The sequence below is a fragment of the Pelecanus crispus genome, chromosome 2 (genome assembly GCF_030463565.1).
Source record: "Pelecanus crispus isolate bPelCri1 chromosome 2, bPelCri1.pri, whole genome shotgun sequence".
Lineage (NCBI taxonomy): Eukaryota > Metazoa > Chordata > Aves > Pelecaniformes > Pelecanidae > Pelecanus > Pelecanus crispus.
In genome coordinates, this window is record NC_134644.1 from 142,918,396 (window position 1) to 142,933,456 (window position 15,061).

At 41.2% G+C, this 15,061-nt stretch overlaps 1 protein-coding gene across 1 annotated transcript in view; it reads right to left on the reverse strand.

Moving 5' to 3' along the window:
• Positions 1–1,469: 1,469 nt before the first annotated feature.
• ZNF704 (zinc finger protein 704) overlaps positions 1,470–15,061 on the reverse strand; it is a 68,297-nt gene continuing 54,705 nt past the window's right edge. The window contains exons 5-8 of the mRNA XM_009489308.2: positions 14,623–14,884; positions 9,463–9,567; positions 3,386–3,480; positions 1,470–1,606 (exon numbers count right to left, since the gene is read on the reverse strand). Of these exons, the coding sequence (XP_009487583.1) occupies positions 1,495–1,606; positions 3,386–3,480; positions 9,463–9,567; positions 14,623–14,884 (574 nt within the window). The 3' untranslated portion in view covers positions 1,470–1,494. The remainder of the gene's footprint in view (positions 1,607–3,385; positions 3,481–9,462; positions 9,568–14,622; positions 14,885–15,061) is intronic.

Here is a 15,061-nt window from a genome sequence, read left to right on the forward strand (position 1 = left end):
TTTTTTTTAAGGTGTCTTGTTTTGTTTAACAGGCAAGTATTGTTTAACTGTATACATTCATATCCTAGTAAATCCTTATTTTAGTTTTGCATTGAAATAATTGTTAATTAATGGTAATTCAATACAAGTTGGGACAGAACACCAGCTTTCCGCATTCCGGTGTATTTTCTAATGGACAGAGAAACTAAAGTACCCAAATCTATCCAAGTATTTCAAGTAGAGAAACTTGTTAATTCGTGTATCAAAATGAGTTAAGAAATGGACTTCTACCACAAATACGTTGCTCCTTTGGTGTTGTACTTCTTTTTCTGAGATGATATTGTGGAAAGGGGGTATTTTCTTTTCCCTACTGATTTTTTGCATCAAATAAATCTTAGCAACTTTAAGGGGGGGTGGGGGAAACTGAGCAAACCATTATCTTAACAACAATCTCTCAAATAAGAGAAAAGGAAGCAAGAGCAGAACTGCTGGGCTGGATTGTGTCCCTGAATAGGTATTACATATAATCCTGGCGGCTGCATTTACCAGTTCTTTATATGCCTCCTGCAGCAACAGACGTGCTGGTCCAACTGTTCATCCTCCCTCAGAAACGGGAGAGCGGTAAGAAAAGCTACTGGACCCCCATTATATTCTTATGGGTTTCAATCAAGCGTCCCTGGATTTCTTCCCTCGACTTCTTGTTGTTACAATATCTGCTGGTGACTTTCCATTGCTGCTTTTCTTCCTCTTGAGGATCAAAATCCAATTTGGTACTTAAATTACTTTGTTCCACTCCACTGGTCTGTGCCTGGTTTAAAAATCTTCCAGGAGCACTGCTTGTCCTTCTTGCACGTTCAGACTTTGCTTTTCTCCTATAAACAAACAAACGAAAATCCCAACTCCTCCCCCACATCCCCTTTCCAAAAATATAATCTAATCATGATCATTCGTATCAGGAGAATTATTTAGCAGTCTCCAGTCTTAGTACAGCTTTTGTTGAGTAAACTGTAGCTTATATGACTCTGAAATGTTTATTAGAAAGCTTTCAAAAAGAGATCTTCATTTCAGGAAAAGAAAAATTGTTCAGTTTAGCAAATACAGACGTTCACAGCACAGAGATTGAAATGGTTAAAAATTATCCTAAGGAGCAAGTAGCTCACAGAGTTAGCAAAAAAATTAACTTTTTCCTTTCTTTTACAGAAAAACACTAATAGCTGCTCTGGTTCCCATATTTAGTAAGACAGAATTTTGTTGTATGTTCTTGGTTTTGCTTTTTTTTTTTTTCTCTATTGCTCCACACAGGTTTTGATTAGTGCTTCTCCTTGGCTACAAGTGCTTCACTTTGAAATACAAAGCTCTTTAAAAAAAAAAAAAACCACCCAAAAAACCAACAAAAAAACCCTCCTCAACACCACCTCACTGGAGGGAAAATGGGAAGTGATACAGTGCAGCTGCAGCAATCTGGTTCTGCTGTTGTCCTCCCCCATCCCCAAATCCTCTGCATAATTTCAATCTTTAGTCGATGAACCTTTGGCAGGCCTTCTTCCATCGGCAGGCAGTACACCACATATCTCTGTTCTCCATCCCATAGACCTTCCGACACTTTTTCCCCTCCCCTCTAGGCTTCCTGTCAGAGAGAAAGGGAGGCTTGTTAACGAGATGCTTTCGTAGCTTTGCTCTATCACCCTAAGATCAGGACAACAATCTCAATGGAGTGCAGCAGGCAGAGAACCCCCAGCGTTTCAAAGGGATTTGGGTTGTTTTCGAGTCAACCAGGAGCTGATGAAGCAGACAGACACAGGGCCGTGACTCCATAGCTCCGAGGGACCAGTCCTTCTCCTCGCCTGGCTTCTACAGCCTCTGCAGCAGCTGCTGAGCCTGCTCCTCTGCCCCAGGGCTGATCCCAGGAACATACAGCCCTGACTCCAGCCAGCCACTAAACCCAGTCTAGATAAATGGTACTTTAGCCACGTAATGGATAGTCATAGCTATTCTACAATACAGTGCAGGTCACATCAGGCAGAAGTCCTACTTTAGAACTGTGGTACAAATATTTTGCATAGCTCTGAGCAGCAGACCTTGACTACCAGCAAGTAGCAGCTATGCAAAGGAGGGTAAAAGCTACCACCTCCTAGGCTTGCCAGTCCTTCCTGCATAGTTTGCTCAGAGCTCATTGACAGAAAAACAACACGGTGATTGAAAACCAGTTTTAACCCTTGCCCTCAGCTGCAGCACGTTCACATGTGCTGCTTCTCTGTTGTCCCCAAAGTCAGCAAGGCAGGCAGTATCTGCTTTTGAAGCTATAACGATTGTCATGTTTTCCATCTTATAACCACACTCGAAAGCTCACAAGTTTAGAAAATGGTCAACGTAACTGTTAAAATGGAACTTTTTTTAATTCAACACACAGAGAGGCAGCAAACCTGAGGAGCAATGCTACAAGAAGCAACCCAACACTTCCTACAGCAGTGATATCTGTCCTGGCGTCTTAAAATCAAGTAACTGTACAGACAGAATTGTTTAATACCCTATTACATGCTGCATGGCACACATGGGAATTGCCTGGTGATTCCTCTCTTGCATACCTATATGTTTTTTGATTACTGAACATTCATTAATGGGCACAATCCATGAATTGGGAAGATCCTAAGTTTGGTTCGTAGCATATGCAATGATCTGAGAGTCATGAAGAAAATGAAAAGCATGAAATCTTCCTTTTGTCTCGTTTTAGGGTACAGTCACCTTGAGGACTGAGAGAAATTAAGAGTTTCTTTACTGTAAGAAACTTAGCATCACAGTTTGATTTTTTAACATAACTTTTTGAACACTTTTAAAGCAGATTCTGGTCAAACATTAGTTAGCTTTAATGGAAGTGAGTGTAGCTTATGTCTAAGAAGACAAGGCAGAAAAAGCTTTGCTTTGATCTAATTTGTTGTAAGATACAGTTTCTTATAATTGAGTTGTAGCCAAATACCATGCTGACTGAATGGTGTTGAACACACAAGACAACCCAGCCTTTCAGGGAAAAAAGCAAAGCCACGTAATGAAGTTCAGGATGCTTCAGCTGGAGCAGTGAATCTGGGCAGCGTTGCTTTACAGGGCAATTTAGATCTGCATCTGAACTCCAGATGTGCCTGGAATAAGACCTGCAGTTTTGCTTCATAGTCTGCCTTTTTCATTGTGCAATGACTCACTTCTCTCCCGAACTTTACCTTTGATGGCAATGAAAAGCAAAATAGGTCCAGAATGGTTATTCTGAAGCGTTCTAGTAAGAAACTGCCTGACAACTGCAATCACGGTTGGTGGTGTGGTTTTTCTGTTTCTTTGGCCACTGACATCTTATTTACTAAATGCCCTCCAGGTTCTGAGGCTGCTGGTCTGTCAGCAGGAGCTAATGGTCCCATACCTCAAGCCAAATGCTACTCTAGGCGGTGATGAAAGAACTGTGTGGGACTGTTTCTGCTCTCCACTCCCTGCAGGACGATTATGAGTTGGTGAGACCTGTCAATACAGACAAAAAACCTGCTGATGAAGAACATACACATATGCATGCAGTACAAACACTTCTCCCAGAAAATGCAATTCATGATGCACGGTGGCAAGGATACCCAGGAAAGGTTATTATACAACATACAAACATAAGTAAGGTGTAGGTCTGTTTAGAAAGATGTCCACTGAGCATTAGGTACTCTATGTTAGCTCCATTTTGTTTCCCTGTACTTCCAGTCATCCAAACAGAGCAAACCAGAATACATGTCAGCATCATTTCAGGTTTGGGGAAATACAGAAAATGCATTCATTCTTATTTAAGAACTCCGAATAGCTCTCATGAAAACTTTCTCCAACTTAAGCAGAGAAAATAACTGGAAAAATAAACTCCAGCCTGTGCTGAGATCAATACCAACAAACCCTATGAAATAAAGGGATTTCACACGTTGCTCTCATCTGTGACTTGGCACTCTTTGTGGAGAGACAGCCTTGGAGAAGGGGGTTTGTGGCAGGGCAGTTACGATGTGGCCCTCAAGGTTTTAACAGGAGTGCAAGGCAGCCCTTCTGATTAAGGCTGCTAACAAGATGTACTGGATGATTTCCTTTATTCTGCACTGTAAACCTCAGCAGGTGTCCTCCTTTGTGAATGTCCTGGGTGAAGGGTGTAGTTTGGTCTTCTGACTTTCCAAATAAGCCTCCTACATGTGCCTGGGTCCTGGCAACTTCATTCAAGTAATCATATGGCATAAAGCTTGGCCTTAAATAATTCCTAAATTATTTACTGCTAGTGTCTTATTTTGCTCCTGGGTGAAGGGCACAACCACTTTACATCTAAAACACCAGAAAAAATTTATGAACACTCATTTTTTGTTACATACGTAAGGTAGCAAGCTTCATTTGGGCATCTGGTGCACAGAGTCACTGCCTCCTGCAGCAGGAAACTGCAGATATTGTCATAGTTCCCTGCATTGCTATGACTTTTCACTCCTGCCCTTTTGAAGTCTCATAATATCTGGAAGAATGGGAACTGACTAACTTGAAGAGATCAATGTGCTTTGATTTTTGATAGAAAGTCTACTTTATAGCTACTCCACAGTAGCAAAATCTAACTAATACTTATAATGGAGTACAGACACTCTTTCCACTTTTACTCTTGGCTGGTAACTACAGTAATTTCTGACTTAACTGCATGCGCAGCTCACATTCTGAACGCGTTTAGGCCATTATTGATACAACATTTTATATATCCAAAAGGTCAAAGAAATTTCCTCTCTCTGTGCCTGTTTACCAGAACTCATGTTTTATACATCCAGACACCACAGTAGCTCCTTCTGTCCTATCACTCTTGAATACTGAGGGAAGCTTGCAGTCTACATGTCCTAGATCTTTTGCAGTCTTTACTTTCAAAGTCAGTGCTCTTCTGAGATGCCAGGGATTATCCAAATTCCCTGTTTTCATAAATACAACCTTGCACTTTGCACAATTAAAGGACACTGGGTCTGAAAAGAGCCCCACTTCACAAATGGAGCATGCAATGATAAATGAGTATCCTGTCTTTTTGTCTGTCTCTCAGCCATCCAGAAAATGGATCATCAGCAGTAAGTTCATATTTTATTTCCAAATCAATTATGAAAATGCTGAAAAGCACCAGTCCTCATATGGAGGTGATGCTGGCCCAGTAAAGAAGATTCCCAGTTAACTACTGCTACTTGGGGTCTGACAGACAGATCTTACTTTGCTTAATATGTGCTGCATTGGCACTACATATTTTTAGTTAAGAAACCTGCTGCTTTTCGAAATATACATTAGACGTGCAGTTGCCTTTATCCACCAAACCTGTCATATCCTCAAAGACTGGTATGAGGTTTGTTTGGCAAATCCTGCCATGTAAGATCATCCTGACTGACCTTTTTTCCTATCTTTTATCAACACTTCTCTTGTTTTACCTAGGAATGCTTGAAACAAGGAAGATAAAATGCAAAGCAGTAACACTTGTCTAGTCTTTGGCATTTACCACACACTGCAGGGTTTTTCAGTCATTACCAGCAACCAGAGATCTCCAGTCAATTCTGCTAGAGTTCTTAAATATTTTCAAAACCAAAAAATTTCAGTATCTACCACTACTAACCAATACTCAATATATTCCTTGGTTATCACTGAGAAGTACGCTGATGGCCTCCTATGTTACAAGAAATTATCCTGCTTGCTTCCAAACACAGAACAGGCTTGAGTAGTAATTGGAGCGTGCAGACTGCGCCTCCCCTCACATTCTGCACAGAGAGGGCGTCTGCACGACGGTTTCCATCGATTAGCATACCAAGAAGGCTAAACTGCACTGAAGTTGAGCTTTAGTGTATTTTGATAACGCTTTGCAGCAGGTCTAAACAATACGTTAGCTGTACTCCTTTGAAGGCCACACTGAGTGCAGATCAAGAGGAGGGCGTGAGAAGGCAATCCTTGCCCTTGGAGGCTTTTCATATTAAGTATTGTCTACGCATAGAATTAATGTGAAACTGTAGTGTTTGTTAGAAGGGAGGACCTAGAGTTTCCAGTTACAGCTCCTGGGGGAAACTGTGGCTACAGAGAAGATTGGTGATCTGTAAACATCAGATTATCAAACTTAAAGATCTCCTGTTCAACTTTTTTGGGTCTTATGAGCAGGCAGGTAAGAATCAATATCACACAGCAGAGATCACGTGGCCATGAGACAGCTTTCATCCTACATTATTAAAAGTGGAACTGTATGGTCATTACGTTAAGTCCTCCAGTACCAAAAGATCCAGACCCCACCATTGCCCATCCCACCAGAACCACTGGCATCATTTCATTCGTCCTCCTCACAGATCCCCACGCTGTGCCTTATGTTTTCTCCTTGTTCAGTCTCAAGTGGTGGAGCAAACATGAACTTGTCCTTTCTGCTCTTGCAGAGAATCACACCTACCAGCGACTCTCAGCTGTGCCAACACTCAACCTTCTTTTGCACCTGCAAAGTTACCTTGGGAAAATGGTACAAAAAAGTGTGTTTCCCATCTGCCTTGGGAATCTAACTTACACGATTCAGAACACAAAGTATAAGGATTTTGGAGGTTCCCCTAATTCTCCTCATTTATGGCTACAAGACTTCTAGATATGGTTAGATGCTGTGAATACCCCTGAGCCTAAAGCAGTTGCATACTGAAGCCTGACTGATCCAGCTGTACATATGCCTTGTTTTGAGGCACTTAGGTACTTGCTGATAAGCACACTCACATCCGCAAAGGGCTTTTGGTGCTCTTCTGCTAAAGACTGCCCAAAGGTGAGGACTAAATGCAATTCATGATGTCTGTCTGAACACTCAAGTTCCCAGGACAGCAAGCAGGGAGTGCTCAGTGTCATCGAAATTCAGTGTCCACAGGAATGAATGGGGTAACACCTAAGGTAGGTGTCAAAAAAATCCACAAAAGACGACTGTTCTGAAATTTCGTCTCTCTTGTGGACACACAGGCCTAGAAAGGAGACTGTTCAAAATCAGGATTCAACAGCCCTCTAAGGGGTCAAGGACAGAATGGCCCCATTCCAACATCACTAGTCACATGAAGAAATGTGCAGACCTACACATTTTTGCAAATCTGTACCTAATCCTTTACTGCTCAGTGGTTTGTCCAGGCCAAAAAAGTATCCCAAAGCCATTTCAAGAAAACTGCTTGAATAAATATGAAGGGTCAGGCAAAAAGTAATGGTTTGGACTTACTCTCTGAAGTTCCTTTGGGTGCTACAGACGTGTGTCTAATCTCAGGGACCATGTACCTATAGAATTGTGTGAGTTTATAGTATGCTGGCTCTGTCACATAGTTTGGGCTTAAATAAACCTCGTAAGAGAAGGAGAAAGTCCCCTATACTATAGCTTTCCTAAAGTAGTTACACTCAGTGTAAGGGTGGGAATTGACAAAGCCCTGTTTTTATAAGGCAATATCTAATTTACTTTGAAACAGGAGAAATGAAACTTGCATTTAATATACAGTTATTTAACATCACTTTGCATTTGCACCCTCACTTACTGCACATAATTTTCCACTGCAGGCAAGCCTTTGTAATTCATAAAAATGATCTCACTGACGACAGAATAGTCAAATGTGTGCAAACCTAGAAGGTTTTGGTGGTGTTTTTTTTGGTTTTTTTTTTTTTCTTTTGCTAAACAGCCTTATAAATGTTGTGAGACAGAGGTGTAAAGGCAGTTCATATGGTTCCCTGAGCAGTTTATAATTCTGCCATCATCACTGCTTCCCCAGGTTTTTGTATTGGGATTATTTTTAAATTGTACTTAAATCATTGGCACCTCCATACAATTCTCAGAAAGTGATTTGTCATTTCTTAAATTCTTTTGAGAACTCTCAACTCTACAGCCACAGATCAACGTTGTTGCTCGAACAAGTAAACTCAACGCATACATGCCTAATCCTGTCCTCTTAAGTGTCTGATTTACAATGTGGCTAATTGCATTTTTAGATTCCCAACACTCCTGGCACCAATTTCTGCTACTCCACAAAAGGAGCCAGTTTCATAATTACTCTGTATCAACCCCATTGTTGGGAAATCAAATTCTCGAGGAACTTTATAGATAGCACGCTCTGTCAAGGCACTCTTGTTCAAATTGCTGCCAGCATGATGTCTTTCACTGTTAGTTGTTCCTTGATGGAATTTAATAAATATTCATTGGCAGAGTGCAGTGTAATTGATTCAGCCACTTTCATTTTTTATCAGCGCTGCAGGATGCCACAGCCTCTGCAGAAAATCTCCAAGACTTGCCAAAGGTTGACAGTAAGAAGCTTTGGAGATTCACTTGATGAAGAGAAGGGAAAGAAATAGTGTCTCTTATCGCCATGTCTCATATTCACTGTCAGGAGAAAAAAAAGCTATATGGTTCTTTGGATGAGGAATGTGCCTTATATAACACACTTTAAAAATTCATAAATTCATAAAATGTATTAAATGAAATGTTATGATATCAAAAAGGTTTATGATTAGAGAATATCAGTTTATACTGAAAAATGCTTTTCAATAAAAATCAGGATACATTACATTAATATTTATTTCTATTTATTATACAGAAGATTTTCCACTACTCATAAATAGCGATTTACATTTACTTTTAGTATTCACCATGCTAGGCACTAAAAGCCTAATCCCTCTGAACTCTTCATAAAGGTTTTGAACTCCCCCTGCAGTACCCACACCTTTATTGCCGTTACATTTAGGATTACTGGAAGTCTATGTTGAAGCAAACGTCCCATTTCTGCAGTCCTGTTCATGAAATTAGGCCTTGTACACTAGCTTTTTTGAGGAAGGGGTCAGAGCTGACTTTACATCTAATACATACGCCTAATACATCTTCATTAAAAATGGGTCAAACTGCAATATATATTAATATCAAAATACAATAGATATTGAACATTTTTTCTGTATAAAAGTACAGAATTTTCTGGTATCAGTAGGGACTACATATATGTAGCCTACTAGAATCAGACTTTCCATTTCATCTTATTGTTTCTTTCAAGTTGCCTTTCAAATATGCTTCATCTTCAGAGTTCATTTAGGTAACAGCACTACTGCTTCAATCCAATTAGCCTGTTAGCATTAACCAACACCTTGCTGATTTTCCATCTAGGTTTGTATAAAGTCTCTTAGTAGCACAAAAAGGAGCATATAGTGCCAGGCTCTGCACCTACCAGAAAGTTCTTTTGTGAGCATATAATTTTAAAAAAAGTATACTACAGATCCAATTCTGTGCTTGTAGACACTGATGCAAAAAAAAAAAAAAGTCACTGTACTGAATTAAAGAGACTGGAAAAAGTGTTAAAATCAGCCATGCTGGCAAACTGAGGCATATATTTAATTTGTTTCTTTTCAGTACCTGTTATGTCAAATTTACTTCTATCGTGAGACACTGTGAACAACACAGAAAGTCCTAAAAACTTATTATTTTTTCTTTCTTTTTTTTTGGTGTCGTGCACTTACTGGAATGCCGGTGAAGGTAACTGGAGGCGACTGCCAAGAGATGCTAAAGCTACTGCCATTGGGAGTGAATTTTGCTGACCCTGGAATGTTCACCGGAGGAGTGGCCTGTGTGAAAAGAAAATATTATTCCAGTAAGAAGAACCATTCCTCTTCCAAAGCATTTCAAGGGATCTTTCACTCCTTGAAAATGTAAATCTACAAGAGACTTTCCAAGGTGGAAAAAAACTGCATGGCGACAAGCATTTTACCTTTATGAGAGGGATAATCATGGATAAGCCGGTAAGGAAGGGACATATTTATATATCACTCTTAAAACCTTGTTTAGAGAGAGATGATAGCTCTCACAAGAATCCATGCAAAACTCTTAAAAGCTAGATCTGATAAAAAACCACACAAAATCAAACATCATACACAAATAACTTTTAAAATAATGCCAGCTAGCAGCAAAAAATATTACAAATGATCACCTGTTCCACAGTGATAAACAAGGCAGTACTCAAACTGATAGCAGCTGGTTTAAACAACTGAAGACTGGTTGGTGAGGCTTCTTGGACAACAGGGTAAAGGACCAACAAGTAAGGGTTGGCCATTTCTTGTTTATCAGATAAATGTTAAGAATCATCCCAATTAAAACAGCCTTTCCTATTAAAACCAAGGAGCTGGAAATCATCTTTGGGATTCAAAAACCAGCTCTTAAAAGATTAAGCTAAAGCAAATACTTGAAGGACCCCTGAGCCCCCTGAACTCTTACGTTCCTCCCACCTGGGCTGTAATACCCAGGGCTGCTGTGGGGTGCAATACCTGATAATCTGAGCTCAGAGCATTGAGCATCTTTCACCTTGTGCCTTCCCTCCGGTTTTCTCACTGGGCTCTGACCCCTCAGGAATTCTTCCCTGCCACTTTTTGAATCCTGTTTAATTTACAGAGTCAGGAAATTCATACCTTTCCAGTTACCCTGCCTAGCAGAAGCGGGAGCAGCCACCATGAACACAGGCTCCCTTTGACTCTTGAATTTCAAGCTTTCACCGCAAAAAAAGGCCCCTTGGTTTCAACTTATAAAGAAGTTGCTATTAAAAATGAGCTTCTACTTCTGCCTTTCAGTTGCCTGCACCTGACAATAATGCAATACACTTACTTAAGTAGTGTTTGTGTTTGAGGCTGCTGAAGTTGTCTCACCGTTTCAGGGAAGAGAGTGCTTCCCTGAGCCGCCAGGCAGCGAGGAGTGGTGACAAACTACAACCTGATAGTCCCCATTAAAGATAATCTTCAGAGTAAACAAGTGCTGAAGCAATCCCCTGGAGTCTCTCCAAGGAAAAGAAACTGAGACCACCGGATGCCTCTCACTACGGCAGCGATGCTCTGCGGGCTGCCGAGCCTGCTGACAGCGCCAAGAGAATCCACACAGACATGCGGAGCAAACGTCCGCTGAGCTCCACGAAATATAAAAATCTTGCTGAAAGGCATCAAGAAAAATTTGGCAACTCCAGATGGTACCAGTAGTGCTTCGTCACAACCCTGTTCAAATGGGAAGGAGTGAATGACCACGGTACTTCTGCCAGAAAGAGCCGGAGGCAGCTGGATGGGCAGTGAGGCAGCACTGCCTCCACTCAGCATCCCACCGGGATATCAGCTCAAAGCCCGGGTCAGCACAGCAACTTCCTCAGGTATTTGAATAAGACCTGCAAGGGAAATCCTAGATGCTGAAAGAGCCCGCCTGTAGTTCCTCTGTAGCTAAATTTAACAGGTACAGGCACTAGTTTCATAATGAAACATGAAGTATGAGAAGTTTAAAATTGCTGTAATTTGCAGTTGCCTAAAATACTATGGTGCTCAATTCTTTTTTCTTAGTGCCTAAGTATCTACCTCAGACATGATCAGATTTAGACAGTCAGTTGCCTTGTTCATTTGTTTCCCAGACGTGCATCTTTGCTCATCAAGCACAGTCACCTTTTTCAGGCTAACATTTTAGACAATCTCTTCCAGAAGGTAAGCAACCATAACATTACAACGAACTGAAGAGATTCTATACCCCGATCTCGCTTTGCTTAGAGACCTCCATCTAATTTCCAATCAAAATATATTAATGGATAATTTATAATTACTTTTTTGCACCAACACTGCCCTTCTATCTGAAATAGCATGTGCTCGTGCTCGTCCTCTTCCCCTCTCATGCTTGTCCTCTCACTTTATTCCCCGGCAGCAAGCCCATCCTCTCCTCGCCCCTGCTTTGCCCAGCTGTCAGTCCCTGGGCTGGAGAGGCCCTCTGTGTCCCCCCTTCCCTCCCTCTTCACTCTGATCACCTTCTTTCTACCTCTTCTAATTGGAGCCCAGCACCCTTGAACCTTGTTGACCAGAACTCTACTCAGGATCTCAGTTGAAGTTATCCGGGGGTCTTGTACAACGGCATTAAAAATTTCTGCCTCTCCTAGATATTTCTTACACAAGAACACTGACAGCTTTTTATTTTTTTCCTTCACAGCTCTGTTGCTGTTGGCTCACAGTCATTCTGTGCTTGATTAATGAACACAGGTTTCCTTCTTATGTCATTTGCTAACTACCCCATTTTATAGCAGAAAAATCTCATTAGTTCCTGAGGTGCAGGACTTTACATGTTCTGCCATTAAATTGCATCCAAAACCTATTATTTTTAAGATCACCCAGTCATGTAAGCATGATATACAAACTCCTGTACTGCTGACATCCCCCGAGTTCATTATCAGCGTTTATTATAGTATTCGTCTAGTACCAAAACGTTTTAATGAAAACAAGATCAGCTTTTCATTCAACTCCACTAATAACATTCAATAGCCCTTTCAAAATAACTCACTGCTGTTCTCCCTGACTCCCCAGCTCTCTCTCCTACACTAAATTTAATCTCTAGCCTAACAAATACTGCCTATATATTTTAAGATCAAATGCTCTCCTCGAATCCAGAGGGTTTTATTATTCTGTACTGGTTCTTTGTTGTTTACAAAGCTACCTTGTCCAAGGAAGGTGTTAAACTGTTCTCACATAATCTTTCTTCGGGGTTCCTCCATTGCAGTTCACTTCATTTGCTGTACTTTGTACAATTTCTTCAATTATTCCTCTAAATCTTTCCTCATCGATAGGAATGGGTCAGAGAAGAGAGTCAGGACTTGCCTGAACACTTCCCCTTTACACGTTTCTTACTACTACTACTTCCGGTCATATGGGAAATGGTAATTAACAGATCTGTTTAGGAATCCTGTGACCCAGCTTTGGGTTCCCTATTTTCTTCCCTTTTTTAACAGGAATTCTGGAACGAACATCATTCAGCCTCCCTTATCTAAGTTCCTTGAGCTGTGAATTTTGTCTTTTCACTCCCAATGAACTAATTTCCACTTTCATGCTCTCATTCACATGAGAGAATGTCTTCATCGCTACATTCCCATTCAATACTTACTTTCAGTTTTGATATAGATAATATTTTTATCAGAAGTAAAAAAACGTTTTGAAATTCTGTATATGGCTCACTCCAGCAAGCAGACTGCAGGAAATACGGTGATATTAAAGATGTTGTCATCGCCTTCTTTTCTATTCCCTTCTACACAACAGATTAGTCACAAGAATGCTTAAATGCTACGAGTGAAAGCTGGGCTCAATTCCTCCGCTTGCTGTTGAGAGTTGAATCTCCACCTTGCCTCCCAGAGAGTCCTCTTCTTGCTGGTCTAGAGGGACCCTAGCACAGGATGCCACTGACCTGCTCTGCAGAAGCTGTCTCCTTTGCAAGGAAAACCTGAACGTGAGCTGGAGCAGGGACCCAGTCTCCTGCTTCTGACAGGAATGCCTTGAACGGTGTGGACTGTGTCACTCCTCGCTGATGAAGTGAAGTATTGAAACCAGAGCAGCTTGAAAAGGAGACGGGGCTCAGACACTTGTAGTCTTGTGTTGTGGAATACATCAGTTCAAATCTAATTCAAGTGGCTGAAACATCTGAACTAGGATTTCCTTAGGCAAGTACTTTACTCAAAGGCTGCTTATGAAAAAGGATCAAGTGAGTCTCCAAATTGCAGGGAAGAATGTCACAACTGCAAGTCCCAAATGAAGTGAGACTCTTCTCAGCAGCCTAGACTTGGTGCTTCACTCACAGGGCTTAAGCTAGACTGAGAAGAAAGTCTTTCTCCTACTGGCCTGATCAATCCCCAAGTTGGTGTGCTACCTGATGCAGCTCCCGCCTGAGTTGCCAAGCTTCCACCCATACTTTCTGCCGTGCCCAAGAGTCTAAAACAAGCCTGTGAATTCTGTGTGGTTCCCTCTGCCCTTTTAGTGGGTCTGCTCCAGACACACAACAAAAAGGTTTCATCTGCACAATGCTGTGTACGAAAGTTATTGCATCTGATAAATTTAACAGAGCTCAATTCTCCGGTGCATACGCAGGTCATGGAGCACACTACTTCAAAGCCTCTATTCTTCTTTTCTCATATGGTATCCAGACCAAAAGATGTCAAATTTTAGTGCACTTTTAAAATTAACGCATTCTGTCTGAACTTAGTTGGAAGGTTTTGGAACAGCGTTTTTTTGGATCTGATTGGATTTTTGCCATTTGCAAAGCATTACAGAGGTACTCTAAGAGTAGGAGGATACCATATATGACTTTTCATTCCTCCTGCTCTACTTCACATATGCAAACTGACATCTCACACTGTACAAATAAAGGAAATGAATTGTTCCTGGCATCCCTTGGGTACTTGCCTACAGACACATCCAGCACAAGCAGCGCTGAAATGAAGCCTTTGAGAGCGATTTGGCTGACTGAATGAGAATTTTTACAATGCAGGAGACCACATCTGAGCACATCACTTTGGGCCCTCCTTATGGTCAGTGGAGAAATAACTGATGCAGTCAGTGGGATACACAGAGTAACTCTTCTCAACCTGAAGTACACACCTATGTGTGGTTGGATAAATAGCACCCCAAAGCCCACCAGCTATGGTGGGAGCACAAACAAACTATGTCAGAAGCAGACATCTAAATTTAAATGAGACTAACCCCTTGGGCTGCCCTGAAAACTTCTCAACCCATCAAAACTAGACTTGGCCTTAGACTTGGCCTTTTAAAACCCAAACATTGTGGTCTGACATTTGTTTATACATTAATGACATTAGTGTAATCAATGGAGTTCACTCTCACTAGTGTTACCTGGTAAGCATGGTCCGTGTGTACGAGGTAGAGGTTGGTAGGAGCTGAGCGGCTCAGAGGTGTCATCAATTTAGTCTCAGTTTTGGCACAGGAAGTTTCAGGACGGATTGCATCTTGGGTGGGAAAGGAAGGAGGAGATGCTAAAGATGGAGAGACTGGGGAAAGACTGCTTAAGCCATCAGCTACTGAGTCCGTGTTGAGCCTGATTTCTGTATAGTAAAAATCCTCCTCTCCGTCACTGTAGTCAGACTCTCCTACACGTCTGTATCAAGACAAAGAATGAAGGACTGATTTAATGAAAGCAAGAACCCCAAGGTAAAATTTAAGTTCTAGATGCATGAGCAAATATATTCATAGTGTCAATAAACTAATATTCTCAGTTTCAACCCTACCTACTTTTATCAGCATTCTGGTTGCAGGGAAGGGGAGAAGAAAAGAA